This window comes from Balaenoptera ricei, chromosome 5, assembly GCF_028023285.1.
Source record: "Balaenoptera ricei isolate mBalRic1 chromosome 5, mBalRic1.hap2, whole genome shotgun sequence".
Taxonomy (NCBI): Eukaryota; Metazoa; Chordata; class Mammalia; order Artiodactyla; family Balaenopteridae; genus Balaenoptera; species Balaenoptera ricei.
This window is the reverse complement of record NC_082643.1, coordinates 33,613,609-33,632,481: the sequence shown is the minus strand read 5'-3', so window position 1 is coordinate 33,632,481 and position 18,873 is coordinate 33,613,609. Positions and strand designations below refer to the sequence as shown.

The following is an 18,873-nucleotide window of genomic DNA, read 5'->3' as shown; positions in this document are numbered from 1 at the left end:
CACGTCCGCGTTGCACCTTCTTCTGCAAATGTAACTGAATTTAAATGGCACATGACAGTTTAGATCCAGCAAGATAGAACTTCCACGGGAGAGATTTTTCACTAGGGATCTTTGATACGTTTTTACCAGACACGATTTCAAGAGCTCTGGCCTGGTTTGGTTCTCCTTCCTGCAGCAGCCCCACCCCCTCTCCATCACTGCTGAAGAGCCCAGCAGCCCCGGGACAGATTCCTTCCACATCGAAGTAGAAACGTCTTTACACAGGTGGAAGGATCCCACTGAGCTTGATGGAGTGGCTTGGCCACTCTCCGGTGTGCGCTGGATGGCGGAGGAGCAGGCAGCCCCACAGCCTCACGTCATCACGCGACATCACATTAGGCCAGAGCATGTTCACAAACACACAGAGGAGGAGGACGTGAATCTGAAAATCTGCATAAACCATGCGTATCCGCAAATACGCCCGAGCCTCCACTTGGCTATTTCTGCCCCACCACAGACGGAGGAAAGTGTTTTCTACTTCAACTAGGAGAGCAACCAGCCTTGCTACCTCCCTTTTTTGTAGCAGAAAGTGTAATGATGTTAATTCTATAGGCATCGCAAGTTATCACTGCAGGGAAAAAGCAAGGAAGCTGGGAAGAGGCAAAGACCATAAAGTAGCAAATCAAAAATTAAAATTAAAAAAATTTTTAATTCTACCTCTTCTATTTTCTCTCAGATGAGTGGGAGAAACGTCTTTTGGATCTTTCTTTTCAATAGATCTGAAAAGTAGAGTCCATGACGCATTTCCTGGGTCCCCCAAATCACATGATCACCATATAAAAGCCCAAGGCTACGATGAATGACCCTGACACATCACTCCCTGCCCTGCCTGAGCCAGAAATGCAGATTGCTCAAACCAGAGGGCCTCACATCCTTCTTTCTAGAGAACAGGGTGGTCTGACCTGCAGGCAAGGGAAGCAGGTGACCTACAAATGTTCCTCTGAATTCCACGGCAGTCATGTGCCAGAAACATGCAGTGAATTATTTTCCTGTCTCAAGTTCAGGAATATTTTTCCTCGCCAAAACCAAGATTCTGGGGGAGCCCGGCAGAAGCAGCTGGCTGTGCTGCAGCTTCAGACTTGGATCAGCTGAGAGACACTCCCCAGGCTTGACCTTAGTGCCAGCACAGGCAGGTGCCCAGCCTCACACCATCAAACTCGGGCTGAAACCCTCCTGACCGCCAAAGGCCGTGCTGCCAGCTCTGCCCCAAATGAAGGAGGCTTCTGTTTGAGAAGGAGCATGGCAGGAGCAGGTCAGTCTCTGTACCAAATACCTTTTTCTTCCGCTCAGCTGCTCGATGATGGTAACACATCCCCACTGAATTCAAGGCTGCACGGTTTATCATAAAATAGCCCCTTAAAATCCATTGGCCAAGACTAACCAAAGTTGCACACATCCGCCTCCCTCAGAGAGACTACTGTCTTCCTTCATCTCACGGAACTCACACGCCCCTGCCCTGAGAACTTCTTAGCCGCCTTGATTTTCTACCACTTTGTCAGGTGTCTTCCCCAGCCCATCCCACCTCCACCTTAGGACACAGATGCTACCCCTAAAGCATCCCTGACCACCTGGAGGGGCACAGCAGCTCCCAGGACACCTGCCCCAGGGCCGGGAGAGGCATGTCCAGGCTCCGTCAGCTCAAGACCCATCTGAGTTTCCTCGTTTGTTGAACAGGAATGTTAGCTGTTCTCTCAGGGCTGTGGTGTGGCTCAAACAAGACAGTGTGAGATAACTCTGTAAACTATGAACTTTTGTTATTATTTAGCACCTAGGCATTTCCCAGAACTAGACAATCGCTCCTTTAGAAAGCAGCGAATTCTGTCACCGGCCTGCTCCTGCAACGCTGTGTTCACACCTGACCCTCAAGTCTCCTACCCACTGACCTCGGGCCACCACCCAGAGCACCCAAAAGAAGTCTGCACCCCCTGCCACAGAGCAGTTCACTGTGAAGCCACACATCAGGCGGAGGTGCCTCTGGGTTTTCCTAAGCAACACCTGACCGCTTCTCCACCAGTCCTTGGCTCCCAGGGCTTTAAACCCCTCGCCACCCTGGCTGCCTTCTTTCGGGCAATGGTTGCTTCATCTGCACCACACACCCCGAGGCCCCAGCGCAGAGCCATACCTGGGAGGCTCGACTCACGCTGCCCACGACCTGCACAGACTTTTCAGGATGCAGCTTAAGGTTATGCTAACGTTTAAGCAGTTCTGTTGGCGCCTAATGACATTGTGCTCGTTGCACTTCTCCCCTCCCAGATCTTTCCCGTGAAGCAGTGAACGCCAGGGCCTTGGCCACTGAATCACAGGACTTCACGCTTTGATGTCACATCTCAGGTTTGGATCAGTGCTCTAACCTGCTGAGATCGTCTTAAATCAGTCCATCCCATTTAAAACAGTGGATAAGGATTCTTTCTGCGTTGTCATACACATCATATGCAAAACTAAACAAAACAAGGACACTGAGTGCTGTGGCCTCTCTTTAGAGCTGCACTGTCCAGCTTGGCAGGTGGAGCAACACGGGGCTATTAAACGCTTGAAATGTGCCTGGTCCAGCCTGAGATGTGCCATACATGTCAATACACACCAGGTTTCAAAGACTTAGGACAAAGAAGTAAGGTAAAGTATCCCAATGATTGTTTTTTACATTGATCACATGTTGAAATAATACTTTAAAGGGATGTATTTAGATATACTGGGTTAAATAAACTATAATTTCACCTGTTCCTTTTTACATTTTTTTTAATATGGTACCAGGAAATGTTAAATTATGTGGCTTACACTGTATTTCCATGGGACGGCAAACTGCCCCGAAAGTCCTCCTCCAAGACAGCATCACTACCCAGCGCTCTTTCTTCCAATATGGTTTATCTGTTCTGAACTGTCCCCCATCTCCTGATTCACGTTTCACAATCGTATTCACGCAGCTAATCTGGGGGAGTTACGCCAAATGCTTCCATCTGTATATTCCATGTACTTTCACGTCATGGCAACCTTTCTGAAGAAAGAGAGACAGACTCCCGCTGACTCCTGGCTGGGCCCAGCAGGCGGCCCACGACGGCTTCGGCAGGTCACTGCTTCCCTTGCTCTCTTCAAAGGTCAACTTCTGTAGACATGGCTCCCCTGCTGGAATAAGGGGATGAACATAAACCAAGCGCAGGCCTCTCTCTCCGTGCGGGAGCGGAGGAACCCAGCAATAAAGGACCTCTATTTAATTTGGATCCTGAGACCAGAATAAGAGCTCAATAACGTTTGCTACATGTGTGGGTGAATGAACAATTTGCTTGTGGTGTCGGAGCCTTTATTTAGGATCATCATCTAGATGGCCACTCACGTCCAGGCCTCGATTGACCCTGGACAACAGGCTGCCTTCAAAAGAGCACAGGTTTGATGTCTGTGGAATCTGAAACCACATCATGGCTCTGTCTCCTGCCAGTCCCATGACCTACTTCTGGGCTTGTTCCTTTACCACCACTTAACGCTCTAGGTGTTTGTGGGATTTAATTACTAAAGAACTGCTTGGCCACTGCCAGGCCACGTTGCCACACCCAGCTCAGGTTACTCCCGTCTCCAGGCCATCCAGGGTGCCATAGAACGTGGGAGCACGTGCGGGACAGAAGGCGCTCCTCCTCCTGCCACCAGTGACTGGCACTGCCCTGGCCATTTATTTTCTTAAGTCTTTAACAAATGTCTTTGAACCTCGCAATTTGAGAGATGGTCAGTACACTAAAGGCCTCACTCCATCATTCTTCCATTTTCATTTTCTTTATCCTCATTTTTCTCCTCTTTCTTTTACATTAGCTCTTCGCTTCCATTAACAAACATTTTTCTATTGGAAGCTATGAAAAAGCTCGCTCTTTAACCAGTGAGAGGAGCGACAGGCAGAATGTTCTGGACCTGCCCATCACTACCCTCTCTTGAAGCCCGCACCCACTGGAGCTGTGCGCCCAGGAAGCCCATCTGCATTCTGTCACCTGCCTCTGGATTGGATCACAGGTCAGCACCAGCCCAGAGAGAAATCGTCACACAGCAGTGTGAACGAAGAGAACCAGAGCTGAAAGATACGGTTTCAAGCCATGGTGTTGTACAGCCTTGCAAAGCTGGGGACAGAAGCAGTTACAGGCTAAGCCAGAGACCAGGCAAGCAGACGTTATGAGGGAACAGAAACCAAGAGCCGAAACGCAATGAAAGAAGCAGAGACAGGAGACGGCACAACCTCTGAGACAGGCACAGACAGACAAGAACAGCTGCCCCAGCTCCCCATTTCCTATAAAGCCTGACCTTCCTGTCTCTGGTTCCATCAGAGTTCTCTGTTGTACACTAATAATCTCTATTCCTTTTTGAGCTTTTGTTGTGTGAGTTTCTGCACCTGTAATCAAACACAGTTCCATCCAGGTGCACCTCTGTGCGTTCTTCCCAAGCACCTCTCTTCCCGGTTGTGACCCCGAGACAAAAATCAACACTGGCACCAGCCAGAACCTGGGCCGGGGAGGTGTTGCTTTGACCACACACTCTTTGCAAAACCACCACGCAGGAACCTCTACCCACCCTGACCGCTATTTCTCAAGAAGGAAAAGTTTATTGGATACACTTGTAGGCGGCAAAAGTCTTAATTAACAATGAGAATGAACTACAGGCCCACCCGTTTAGAAGATGAGCAGGTAAAACAAATACACTGATTATATACAATCATTAAAAAGAGCAGGGTGGTGGAAAAAAGGAAAAACTGCCAGCAGCCTTCCAGAAGGTTAGTAACAGAGGATGTCTGCAGGCACCTTCCCGCCCAGTCCCGACTGTGCCCCGCGCTTCCTGTGGGTTGTTGCCGCCGCTGCAGATGAAAAGCAGATGGAGAAGGGAGGCTCCGGCGGCTCCTGGGGCCGCTGGTTGGTCCTGCTCTGCCCGCAGCCGGACCTGGAGAAGGAAGCGCCCCGGCAACGCGGCATGCACCACGCCTCTCGTTAAAAAGCCCCAAGGACAAGGTCGTCAGCATTTTCTAATACGGTCGTGGGAAGAGTCAGGGAAACACAACTGCGAGGGAAGAAACGGCCTTCCCTGCGGTCTGCGCACAAGTCCAGAGCCAGTGTCGTCCTAGACGAGCCCCCGAGGCTGGGCGGAGTGCCGGGACCAGGGGGTCCGCTCGGGCTCCAAGCCTTGCGCGGAAGCCAGCCCCCGACCCCCGTCAGCAGAGGAAGGGCGCCCACAAAGGGACAGACGCAGTTCTGAGTTGCTTGTAAGAAAAAGGGAGCCCTCCTGAGTTTACTTAAATAAGAGAGAGATCTCGGTGCATCCAAAGTGTTTCTATAAAAATGCGCTCAATGTCAGATAAAAGTTGCACATTCTCCTGGTGACGCCGTCAAATGTCCACTGAACTGAGAAGACAGAGAATTTAAACGAAGCCGCTCCGAGGACCTGTCCCCGAAGCCGACGCGCACAGGCCCCTCCAGGACCCGGGCGGAACGCGCGGGAAGCGGTGGGCCTGGAAGCGCGCTCTCCACCCCGGCGATGCGATGCGCGGTGCGGGCAGCGATGCGGGCGGCGGGGGCGGCCGGTCAGTCGCGGTGGCGGCGCCAGGTCCCCGCCCGCTCGCACTCCGCGGCGGCGGCGGCGGCGGCGGCAGGAGAGCGCGGGGGCGACTCCGGGGACGCAGGGGGCTCCGGCGCAGCGGGCTCCAGGCCGGGCCGGCTGCCGTCCGCGCCGAGCTTACTGCCGAAGATCTGGCCCTCCTTATCTAGAGCCGTGTTCTGAGGAGAGAGCAGGAGACAGTTAGCCCGCCGCCTCGGTCCCGGCACCGCGAGCAGGGCGCGGAGAGCATGCGCGGCGGGAACAGGAGAGGAGAAGTAACGCCCGGCTGCCCCCGACGGCGGCCCACGGGCCAGCCCGTCCCCGGCGCCGCGGCCTCTGCTCCTACGGCCCTGGACGCGGCCTGGGCAGATCCTCCCCGGCTCCGGCTCCCAGCTGCCTGGGTTCGGGGCGCTTCTCCCCGCGCCCCTGAGCCCAGAAGAGTCCTGGACAAGAAGCAAACCCCACAAGAATGCGAGGTCCCTGACAGCTAACTCTTCTAAAGAAGGTTCCCCGTCGGGGATTCGAACAGTACTCACGGGTCGTCTATAGTAAGTACCTCCCACCCCACCATCACACCGGTGCCCCGTAACCTATGAAAGCCCTGGCAATCGATGGTGCTGCATTACCCATCCTTCCATCCTCCACCATCTCCTCTTCTTTGTGCGGGTGTCTTATCCTGTCACACCCCCAAGGGTTTTAACCTGCTCCAGGGGCACAGAAGACGTCTTACCTCCTGACCCTAGCCTGGGAGGCTGGCCCTGACCTGCCTTCCTCCTCCTCTGAGTGGACTTGAGCACTTCTGCTCGGCCAGGCAGGCCCGGCCAGCGGCCCTCTCACTGGATTTTCCAAACGTGGGGAGCTTTCGGTTCTCAGGCACCTTTAGTTACAAGGCACGTGGACCAGAAGTCCTTTTGCGGTCTAACCACCTTGAGGGGAAAATGCACCACTGATTCTTCCAGTACTCTGACTGGAAGGAAAAAAAAAAAAAAAAGTCTGGAGAAAATATGAACAACGGGGCTTCCTAGGACAGACTTGGGTGGCTGCCTTCGGGGCACTTGGTGTCAACTGGAAAACAGGTGCTCTCCACAGGCCCTTCCCAGCTCGGGCTGAACGCTCAGGGATTGCCAAGGACAATTTCCGTTACCTGGAGAAGAGGTAACTGTGGACAAGCCAAATCAGAAACTCAGCATCGCTCTTTAACAAGCTTCCAAGCTCCCAGTATGAGCAGAGGCCAGGCCACCCCTCAGTGAAAACACTGAAAGCGGGGAGAGGCGGCATTCACTTTTTTCTACCATAAAACTTCCCCTGGGTAGAAGAAAGCAACAGTGCCGCAGTTATTTCTCCTCTTCCCTTCCCGTCAAGAAGACGCATGTGTGCAGCGGAAGGAAGCACTGTCGTGCAGTTAGTACATACCATCGCCTGGGACCTAGTCAGAGGAAAGCAATGCAGGCGGCGTGAGAGGCAAGAGGAGCGAGGAGAGAAGCAGGGACAGAAACTAGACTTACTTTCAACAGAAGCAACACAGTCCAAACAGTTTTGTCTATCTTAAGCCCAAATCCTTTCCAACTTCCCCCCTGAAAGAAGCATAATCCCCGAGTGGGGAAGCACTCTTTTTGAATCCATCCTTTCTCCAGTCAGCTACAAGGCTACAAAATGCAGTGAGAAGGGGTTTCTTATAATTCCCTTTCCCACCACGAGATGGCCTCTTCTGGGCGAGGTGGTGAGCCCTCTCTGCAGGTGCGCGGTCCTTTCTTAAGCGTCTAAGGATAAGCCAGAGCAAATGCGAGTGCATTCTGAAACCACAGGCCTCGTCTTAAACCAAAATCCTATCCAATCGTGTTCTCCTATCCCAAAGCCTTGCTGACCCTACACTGTCTTACTGATAAAAATGCATCTTTGGAAATGTATTTGGAGAAAGAGAACAAAAGCCTTCACAAAGGTTCCCATCTTATGCTCTCATTCACAAAAAGATGCTTTTTCACCTAAGTGAAAGATAGCCTTTAGCAGGAGAACGACTGGAGTTCTCCTGTGCACTCGCCAGCTTTTGGTCTGAGAAGGAAGGCAACGTGGCAAGGCGAGAAGTTTTAAGTAAAGTCTCCAAGGGTGCGTTTGGCTGAAACGGGTGTCAGTAGGTACAGGAGACCTGCACCCATGAGGAGCTGAGAGCTGGATGCTGGTGTCAAAGTCCAAGAGAAGCATGCAGATTTAAGAGGGGTGACAATTAGAGGCGGCTCGGATGAAGCATAGCACGTTGAATACCAGAATTCTGCTCCGGGGTCCCCAGAGTCTCAACGGGGTACAGAGTGAAACTCTGAAGTGTCTCTCAAACTGTCAAATCAAACTGTCAAACAAAATGCAGACAACAGCATCAACTTGACTTTCTTGCACCGTTATTTACCATTCCTACCCTATCATTTTCTCACCGGAGCCTCAGGCTCCAATCCTTTGGGGGGCGTGGGGGGCCAAGGCAGAGAGAACACTAGGGGTGGCAGCGGAGAGCAAGGTTCTGTCTGGGAGCGACACAGCCGTTCCTGAGGGTTCCGCCTCGGAACATTTATACCCTGTTTCCACTGCTATTTGTATCTGTAGGAAACCACATGAGCCTCACATACCCCAGTTATGAGAACATATAAATACCAGGGAGCGTCATTTGTGAATAATGATTTTTAAGAAAACATCTGAAGCTGTTCCCAAGGGCAGGACACAAAGACGCACAGTACTGGTGAAGAGAGCGAGGCAGACGACACAGAAGCCTTGCAAGCTGCCCGGACACAACCACGCCAGGTCCTCGGTCGGGCGAGGATGAGTACGACATCCCTGCGGAGGCCTGCTCACCGCTGCTCTGGGGGACAAGCCAGAACTCACAGGCCAGCTTTGTGGCCACGGAGAACTGGTACCCCCCGAGGCAGGCTCTACTGATTCCCCCGTAGGCAGTGAGCGTGGTGACGTCGTCAGCACCTCCCCAGAGCTATCGAGCTGTGGAGTTGTGTACGGAATGCGGGGTTAGACGGAGCCCTGCCAACATGCCCAAGGTGACACTGAACACACATGGGAACACACAACTTTCACAATCACCGCTGGAATCACAATAAAGCGTTGTTCATTCACACAAACATCCCGTTAAAGCTCAGGCGTTTGAAATTTAACAGTTGAAATCCATCAGCAAATGGAAAAATGCCATTTGTAAACCGTGAGATGTAGGTTCTAGGGCAACCTAAACGTCCTTATCCAGAACAGAGCCTATACTGGGCCAAAAGGCAGAAGGGCTGACCATTCCAGAACCTTGGCGGGCCACACGCCTTGGGCCATCCATTCCCATCTGGGCCGTGAGTTGACGGGTGACCCAGGGAATGAGGGGGGAGCTGCCATAAGCCCTGGGCGCCTCCTATAAAGGTTCTTCCTCTAGCACACTATGAAGCTGAATTAACGTGTGGTTGTTAAATTGTGCTGCTGACTCAAGTTTTTTGTTCCATGTTGCGTGTGCCAGTTTTCAATGTTTTTAAATTTTTGTAAATTTCCCCAGAAGCTGCCTAACAACGCAGCCGGAGGCAGGGCCGTGACCCCTTACCCCAGCCGGCAGCCTTGCTCTCAAGGGTGAACCGCTTGAGAACTTTCTCATGCTGTGGGCTCAGTCAAGATGGTTCTTTGCAAAGGGTTTAAGCTGCCGCTCTGTGACAACTCTGACTTTCTCAGGCTCTCGGCAGAACACTGCTGAGATGCCAGGAAAACCACAGCTCAAGAGGCCTTCCCGCTCTTTCGGCCCAGAGTCCATCATCACCCCCACTCGCGAGTCCGGCAGCACATCAGCCTGCAAGCCTGGCCTGGGGGCTGGAGGGGGGAGCGCAGCCGCCCACCCCGGGGGAGGAGGACGGCGCGGCGGTGCCAGGACGGTGGTGGAGGCTCCAGGAGCAGCCGGCCTCCTGCCCTCACGAGGGGGCGGGCTTCTCTCTGCCTCTGTCTGGAGCCGCGTCCTCGCAGGGAAGCTTCCGAGGCTACGGTGCGCCCTGAGAATAAGCAACTGTTTTCCTCCCAGTCGGGTAGGACACCGAGCCTTTCCAGAGGGTGAGGGCCTGTCCTGAGGTCAGGGTGACGGAGCTGTCCGGCTCCACAGATCCCCGCAGTCCTGGGGTGGCCGAGACCCAGCTCAGGCCCCCGCCTCCTGAGAAAGCCTGGCTCCCGGCCGCGGCTCCCTGATCCTGTGGGCGGGACGGAGATCACGCCGGGGACCCGTGCTCTACACACGGCACCGGAGCAGGTGAGGACACACCGGGGGCCAGTTTCACGGCCCCACCTGGGCAAGGACTTGGGTCTGGACAGCTGGTGGGAGGGTGCACGCCACACTTCTGGCTCAGTTTTATTTTTTCTGCCATCTTCTCCCGTTTGCTGAACTTACTTTCATGCTACTTCACTTACTTTAATGCCACTTTCCATTTGCCGTGTTTGTGGATTTAGGTAAGCTGCCTTTTTAAAAACATTTTGGAAGAAGGAAGATTTGAAAAAATATGGGGATCACTGTTACTGACTTGTCATAAAATTTTACCAACCCTGAAAAAACTAATATTTTTTTTTCATTCTTCTGAACTTTTAAAAACCACAAAACACTGACTTTTTAAAATGGAATTTGCTTAACTCTGGCTGTTTCTTATCCCAAGTCCCAAAGAATCATTCATAGCTCAAATAATCTATGTCTGAGGCCTTGAGCAGTCAGGGAGTCACTTCCTTTTGCTGTAAGTCCCACCTGGGCTTGGGAACTGCTCTCTAGACGGGAAAGCAGAGATGAGACAGAAGCAGCTGCCTGGAGGCCACCAGGCCCAGGAGAAGAGGCCGGGGCGCCCCGGCCAGGGGCCCATCAGCCTGGCCTTGCTGGGACCTGCGTAACCTCTGATCCCAGGACCCAAGGCCTGGGAGCCGGCCAAAGGGTGCCTTTCACGTGCCAAGCCATTCCTGAAGTGTAGAGGAACGCGACGGCGCCCACGGCCGCGTGAGGGAAGCGCTTGGCGGCTGACTTGATAAGATTCGACATCGGCTGAGCAGTCAGCCAGATGCTGCAGCTGCCCAAGGGCAGAACCGTGCGTTCTACTTACCATGATAACGGAGACCCCGGTGGTGGTGCTGTTCTGTTTGGGGAGCGCGTTATTAAAGTGCTGTTTGAGTTTACCTGTTACTTCAGCCTGCATATTATTCTCCTGGGAGGCATCGTCCTACAGGAAAGAATCAAATACACTGCCTTTGATTCTCACGTCTATGTTGTCTCTTCCTCAGCAGTCACACACCAGCCGTCACCACCACCATCTCCTCCTAAATGGGCCCATCTGAGCCACAAGGTCGGGGGAACAATCTAAGTGAAGTAATTAGAAGTGATTACCATTATTCACCAGTCCCCTGCCCTCGGAAAGACCCTCTGCCATTCACCTCCCTCCTTAGGTCTGAAGGGGGCCGAGGAGAGGGCAGAGGTCCCAGTGGCACAAGGACATTCTACAGGGTTCTGAGACCCTCCCCCCGCAGCACAAATGCCACCTAATTTAGTATCGAACCCTCCCACAGAAACATCAAAACTAATGAACAGTTTATCATTTTAATCCAGAATGCAGGTAGCTGTTGGTCCTGATCGCTCATTAAACAAACGTGGCATCTCAGCTACTTGGCCCAAGAGCCAGGTCACTTAGCAGGACCCAGAGAGTTTGAACGCAAAGGTCGGGACGTGTGGGACGGGGGGTGGCAGAGGCGCCTGGGGAGCCAAAGTCAGCAAAAGCCCCTGAATTAACGTCACTGTCCCAGAGTCTCCGGGACTGAGGAGGACGCAGCCTCTCCTGCTGTTGCCATTTCGTGGATCGTGTTTACCATGAGCCCAGAGCCACCGCCGAAGCTCAGAGAAATTCCAGGCAACGTCACACATCCTGTGCCTGACTCTGGCAGGACCGCATTCCGGCCACGCCGCCTGCAGCAGCAGCGCTCCTGGGACCACGTGCCATGAAGACAGAGACCAGGGTCTGACACAGGCTCATCTCTGGACAAATCCTAAAATCTCTCAAACCCCAGGATGACAGAGAAAGCTCCTTAGAGAGCATCCTGGCCAAACCCTTCATCTCACAGACGAGGAAACTGAGGCCCAGGAAGGGACAGTGGCGTGCCAGGTCACTCACAGAGTGGGATCCTGGTGCCAACCGCTTTCTCCCAGAGAACTGCCTTCGTGCTACTTGCTCATTAGAGAAAACAGACATTTAATCCGCCATGGAATTTGGATGCAGAACTTTGCCTGTGCAAAAGTCCTGGCGAGGAAGCACGCTGTTGGCCACAGGACACAGAGGTGTTGGTGCCCCGGAGACGTGGGTACTTACTGATACCCAGGGGTGACTCAGGATCTGTCCCGCAGTGCACCGCGCTTCAACGTTTACCTGAAGCATTTGACTGATTAATTCCTGGAAAGAAATAAAGAAGGTGATAGAGCAGGCGAAAGGGGGTAATTCCAGCATCAACACAGAAATCTTGAGTTTGCACCACGTACTTCAAAGAGCAGCCAACACAGCTGCTCAGCCGTTTGAATGCAAAAGCTATTATCACCTCCACTGCCCGTGACTAGGAGGCAATTACGCAGACACAGCTGCCTCGTGTCAGCGGCACTGAGAGAGGAAGAGGTCTCTCCCGAATCTACATGAAACCCAAGATGTTCTCTCCTAAGAGTTCCGGTCATCATCACTCCACAGCACAAAACCCCAGTGCTGCTCCTTCCGGCAATCCAGCAGGTCTCACAAATCCACCCCTATAGCCTGACGGGTGTGCGTAACACATTTCTTGAATAAATGAAAGAACAAACGCTTAGGGCTTAGAGGAGCACAGGAGGGCGGTAGCGGCAAACTGGGAAGACAGCCAGTCCAGCTTCCAGAATTCAGTTAAGCATTTCAGAGACCACACTGAGGAAGGAACTTAATGAAGAACCACACATTAAAAGTCAAGACAGATGCGGAGCTCAACACCAAGAGCTGCTACAGCCCCACACAGTGAGTGAGGACCCTCAACACGACGCAGCCCCTAGAAACGGGCCTGGATGGGTACCTTGGCTGAGTCCGTGATGTTGTCCCAGTAGGGGGCCGGAAACTCTAGCTTCCCAGCCAAGATCTGGTCGAAGAGATCTTCCTGGAGATTGTTCTCACTAAGTCAGTGATGGAGAAACAGAGAAAGAGTCAGAGTCACCATACAGTTTTTAACAAAATGCTCATGGGAAGAGGGGGGAGGAGTCCAGTCTCTCTGGCTTGGGCATTTCATAGCTCAGCTGTGGATCTCAACTGCATTTGGGATGACACGCTCCCTTTTAGACAAAGAACGGAAGAACATTTCCATGGGCCTGGGAATCACAGAGAAAGAGGGAGGTGTGTGGGGGGGAGAGACGGGGGGCGGAGGGACGGGGGGAGGGAAAGAGAGGAGGAGAGAGGGAGGGGGAGAGATGGGGAGGGAGAGAGAGGGTGAGGGAGAGGGGGGAGGGAGGGAGAGGGGGAGGGAGAGGGGGAGAGGGGGGAGGGAGAGGGGGAAGAGAGGGAGGGGGAGAGAGAAGGGGAGAAAGGGAGGGGGGAGGGGGGAGAGAGAGGGAGGAGCAGGGGCGGGAAGAGAGAAGAGACAAAGATGCAAGAACTTTGTTTAGTGGGTACAGGGTTTCAACGTGGAAAGATGAAGATGTTCTGGAGATGGATGGTAGTGATGGTTGCACAACATTGTAAATGTACTTAATACCACCTAACCCTTAAAACTATGCACTTAAAAATGGTTTAAATGATAAATTTTATGTTACATATATTTTTCCACGATAAAAAAGACTCAAGAAAAAAATGGAATCCACAAATGATGTAAATCCTCATTTCAGCAAAAACCAAGCTCAGCACCTGCCCTCAATGTCTTGTGGTAGTAAGAGGGAAGAAGCAGCACATTTGAGTCAGATCTCCTTGTCCTTCCTCTTTCTACTTTTCCAAGAAAACAGCCAAAGATCAGTGAAGCAGCCAACATATGAAAACATCATAAGGAGTTCAGAATCTGGATAAACATTCATGACACAATGTGCTCCCCTTTGGAACCTGCCTTTCATTGAAGCTCAGTCCGAGACAAAGAGCCCATCCAAGAACATCAACTAGAACTGCACGGTTGAGGCAAACCCACCTCGCCACCCCTGGGTGAACGTACCTCCCCACCCTGTGCCTACCTGCCCCCCTCCCCGAAAGGTGCACCTGCACACACAGCTGATGCCTACAGGATAAATGATGACTTGACTTTTTATGGATGGCGCCATGGAAACACTGCTGGGAAAAATTCAGGAAGCTGGGCGTCTCCTACCTCCCAGAAAACTGCATCTCCACAGCCACAGAGCCCCTTCCCCTGGTGGGCACGTCAATGGCCAGAGTGAGAACACAGTCATTGGCTTTCTAGGCCATCACAAAGCCCTAGGAGAAAACTGAGGATGCACTGCTGGAGTCAAGATCAAAATCCAGGAGCGAAGTTCAGTCTCACTTGGCAAGGGTGCGACCGTCCTCCTGGAGCTCCCGACAGGCTCCCTGCAGCCGACTTACTGCTCAGGGTGCTCACGTGGGACCCTGCCCAGCCTTCTGGACAGCAGGCTGCTCATGCTACCAGCCCTCCAGGGTCTGCAAGGGCAAGTGTGGTGTCCCTAGAAATAGATCGTGCCGGGCAGTGTCCAGCGACAAATATGGGGGCTGTGTGATAAGGTGGCTGCCTCGTTCCTGTTCTAGGAAAAAAGAGCAGAGTCTGTGAGCCGGTGAACATTCATGACCTCTAACCAAGCCCAGCGGCATCGACACCGCGGGTCCATGGCGTCTGGGTCACGCAGCAAAAGTCACGGAGCAGCACAAGTCAGGCCAGATCACCAGACAAGGCAAAAGATGCCCCCACCCACCTCGCTCTCCTAAAAAGTGATATTCTTTGAGTGAGCACAGACTCCTTCTAGGTGTCTAAATATTTTCTTTTCTTTTCACTGTTACTTCTCTACTGATTTACTTCAGCTCAACTCTCCTTCAAAATGAGTAAAGGATGCATCTAAGAACACAATGGGATTTTACAGAAACCTTTAGAAAACTGGAGGACCCCAAGAGACAATGTTAGAAGAAGACAGAAAAAAATCACCCATTTCCAGAATTTGTTCTTTTTAGCCATTCCTCTTTATGGCTGCACTCATCTCCTTTTTGGTATTTTTCTGGAATCTCGACTAGCTTATGTTCTGTTAATATCTATGGCTTTTATTTTGTTAACAAACAGCTAAAACATTGGGGGTGTGTCTGCAGGATTTAGGTCCTTGGCAAAACAGCCTAAGTCAACAGCAAAACCCCAGGATCCTGGCAATTAGAATGGCACCCTCAGGACCCGTGCTGTGAACTGCGAGAGCTTTGGGAGTTTCGGGCTGCCCTCACCAGAGCAGAGCTGAAGAGAATTTATCCTTCTTAGTAGTCACATAATAAAAGCCTCTCTGATTAAATCTTCCCTGGATTTATTAACACATTTATACTCTACAATCTGGCTGAGATGGTTCAGGCACTTTTAAATTCTCAAATAGTACAGTGCTGTAAGTATGAAAATGCCCATTAAGAAAAACTTTGAAAACAGCAAAAGAGTCTGTGTACACTCTTTCCAATGCCAAGTCATTAAAGGTTGGACGAGGTAACCTGAAAAAATGTTGTAAGCTATTTCACAAATGATGTGCAAACATTTCACTTCAAGGGGGGTATGTGTGTGTCTTTAAAAGAAACATAAAATACCTCAGCACAGTCAGGCAACTATTGTTGTCAGTGGTCCTAAGAACAGACTTGCTTAGGCAATAACTAAACTTCTAGTTGCCTCTGAAAAACCAACATCCTTCTCAGTAACAATGAATCTGGTGTTGAAAAGACTGGAGGGAAAATATATGTCAGCCCAAGACTAAAGCCCGAAAACCCTAAAAGAAGAATGAGAGATGCTACAGTGAAAGAAGCTGAAACTGTCAATTCCAAGGAACAATTTTAATTAAAAAGCTTTGGGTGAAAATCATCTTTTGTAGAAAACAAATATTTTGAGATATCTGTTTGAAGGACTTTATTTTAGGTACAAATTTAAGTAGATAATCTGTCTTATACCATAGTCATTTATCATTCTTTAAAGGACCATTTCCATAATTTGCTATATATATATATGATATATACAATATATAAAAGTAAATATATTTTATATTATAGAAGGTTATAAAATCTATCCAGAATGTCTCTGTACACTGTGAAGATGTTTCTGTAACTAGTATTTAACATAATAGATTCTCTTTCATCACAACATGGTATGAAAGAGGGAAAACATTTTCAGAAGTAAGCTATCTAGAGTTGTAGGACCAGCTTCTGAATACAACATCTGAGGCAGCAGCTTTCAGAATGTAGTTTTACTGCTTTTGATTAGCCAGACTTATCTCAAGATCCCGCAAAGAAGTTGCTGTCCATTGGGTAACAAGTCACAATAGATACACGTTGTGCAATCTGAGTCTCACTTTTGTTAAAAAGTAAAAAGCAAAGTCGAAGAAAAAACTCCCAGGCTGCGCTGGCAAGTGGCAACACTAGAGGGTGTTGTGAGCACACATTCCTCTACAACTGATCCCTGATACCCTTTTCCAACGGCTCTCAACTTGGGTTAACCAAGGAGGGAAACTCTACTGTAAATGGTCCTAGAATTACTTGCTATCAAAACCCACTACCCTCTGCACTTGACTTGTTTCCAAAACAAGTCATCACTGAAACCAGCCAGGGCACAGTGTGACTGTAAAAATAGCCACAAATGATCCCCCTCCCTCTATGTACACACTTAACCTTCTCCCACATTTACCCCAGGCTTAGCTATTTGATTTCGTTTGGTCACCGGGACATCAATCAAGAAATGTGAGGCAAGCAGAGACCTGGAAAGTGCTCTGGCTGCTTTGGGATATCCTGTATCCACCATCATGTGAAGCCCATGCTAGCCCACAGGATGCTGAAAGGCACATGGCCAAGTCATATCTGTTTCCCAGCTGACACTGAGCCAACTACCAGGCATATATGAGTGAGGCTACACTGGACCTCATGCCCCCACTGAGCCAGCCCAGAGCAGAAGAACTGCTCAATGGACCCACAGAATGATTTATACCCCTGCCTTTAGGGGAAGTTTGTTATTCAGCAAAAACTGATACGTCCAGTAATCCTACAGTCTGTATAACCCACCTGAGCAATGATCTTGATGGAAAACCATGATGCTGATGGCCAGATGGAAAGAACTTTCCACCTACAGAAACCTAACCCATGCCACAAGGACAAGGTCCCACTCAAATGTCATATCTTTCACGAAACCTTTTGTGATTTCTAGCCCTCAACTAAGCATGCCCTCAACTTAGCATGACCTCATGCTCAGTTATTCTGCTTGATCAATATTCTTGTGATGTATCTGCACCATAAGGCTCTCAAAAGTAGAGACTGACATCTCTGTCATTCTTGTGTTTAATGTCAGCAAAAAAAAAAACCTGTTCAACTCAATTAAAAATTGATCATTTTAAAAAGATAAACCTTTCAACTTTTCTGTATGTTTGAAAGCTTTCACAATAAAATACGGGGTGGGGGGGGGGATGGAATAAACTTATTTTTCACTTCCTGACCGAATACTACACTGTAAACACTATGGCCTCAGAAAATATGTTTTGTTCACCACTCGATTCCCAGCACTTAGAATAGAACCTGGCCCACAGGAGCTACTCTACAAATAGTTGTAAAATGAACAAAGAAGGGATTAAAAGGAAAAGAGCATTCAAGAAAACTCAGAGGAAAATCAAACATGCACCATTAAATGAACTTCTGCTTCAAAGTGTTCATTTGCTCCAAAGAGGGAGACAGAACTGATCAAAAGAGATGCTGTGTCGAAGCCCCACACGCCCCCTGGTCATGGACTGCTGGGTCACCCCAACACCATGTGTGGCCACCAGGTGAGGTGCAGGGTCACCAAGGGTCAATCTGCTGTTCCCAGCTCTGTTTATGCCAAAAGTATTTGTAATTCTATGTGAACGGACAAAATAAATTTAAAAAGAAAGAATTCCCTGTTTCTACAAGAACTAGGTCAAATGCTTTGCAAAGTGAGTTGTTTAAAAACTGCTGTTGAAGGCACAATGGAGAAAGTTTAAGTGAAGACCGAATCCAAGGAAACTGCAGAATCCAAGGACAGGAGAAATCACTGAGTTTCATAGCTGGAATGGACTAAGAACTCAGAAGCTCTCAGAGCCCATGGCCGCTTTCTCCAGCTCTCCCTCTTTCCAAAACCACATGATCTCTCTCTCAGTGCTCCCTGCCTGTTTATCAAACACACATAGCCTACAATGAATGCCCCTAAGTGGTGGCATCAGTGGCTATATGACCTTATACATCTAGCTCCTGTGGCCATTAACAGTCTCTGGGTCAATTTCCTTGTCCAAGCATCGAATGCACACTTGCTGGGGGAATATGTGATATAAAGGTCTGTCCCTTCCCATGTTATGGAGGGTCAAATCTCCAAGAAGCCTGTATGGAGGAGAATAAATGACTGTCATCACTAACATGCCCTATGAAAATGATTCTCAGTGTGATGGGGGTGGTGTCTATTCCTCAGATTGCACTATAACACTATTATGAACCACTATTTCTCATAGGAGTATATCATGGCCTTTAATTTTGCTTGTCTGGATAAAAGGTAAACCATGCTCTAGTGTGATTTATAATAATGTACTATGTTAAGGAGAAAAGGCTTTGTTATTTACAGAAATATTATATCTGAAACTAATGCAAACACATGATAAATGCAGTTCTTTAAAATAAAAAAATAAATAAAAAATAAAAAAAACAAACAAAAAAACTGCTGTTGAGGGGGCTTCCCTGGTGGCACAGTGGTTAAGAATCCGCCTGCCAATGCAGGGGACACGGGTTCGAGCCCTGGTCCGGGAAGATCGCACATGCCGCGGAGCAACTAATTCCTTGCGCCACAACTACTGAGCCTGCGCTCTAGAGGCCGTGAGCCACAACTACTGAGCCAGTGCTCCTAGAGCCCGTGCTCTGCAACAAGAGAAGCCACCGCAATGAGAAACCCGCTCACGGCAACAAAGAGTAGCCCCCGCTCTCAACAACTAGAGAAAGCATGTGTGCAGCAACAAAGACCCAATGCAGCCAAAAAATAAATAAATAAATAAATAAATTTATTTTTTAAAAAACCAAAAAATTGCTGTCGAATTAAGTAGAAGAGAAAACTCTTAAGAACTAGAAAAAGGCTTACCTGGAA

At 50.0% G+C, this 18,873-nt stretch overlaps 1 protein-coding gene across 11 annotated transcripts in view; it reads right to left on the bottom strand.

Annotated features, from left to right (window-relative positions):
• Positions 1-4,590: 4,590 nt before the first annotated feature.
• Positions 4,591-18,873, bottom strand: part of DCLK2 (doublecortin like kinase 2) — a 150,576-nt gene continuing 136,293 nt past the window's right edge. For 4 of the 11 annotated variants that reach the window (XM_059922590.1, XM_059922592.1, XM_059922593.1 and 1 more), the window contains 4 exons: positions 12,649-12,745; positions 11,934-12,014; positions 10,680-10,796; positions 4,591-5,774 (listed from right to left, as the gene is read on the bottom strand). In XM_059922590.1, the coding sequence (XP_059778573.1) occupies positions 5,583-5,774; positions 10,680-10,796; positions 11,934-12,014; positions 12,649-12,745 (487 nt within the window). In that variant the 3' untranslated portion in view covers positions 4,591-5,582. Of the gene's footprint in view, positions 5,775-7,854; positions 10,797-11,933; positions 12,015-12,648; positions 12,746-18,873 lie in introns of all 11 variants that reach the window. The other 7 variants (XR_009503248.1, XR_009503252.1, XR_009503250.1 and 4 more) reach the window with 3 other exon arrangements.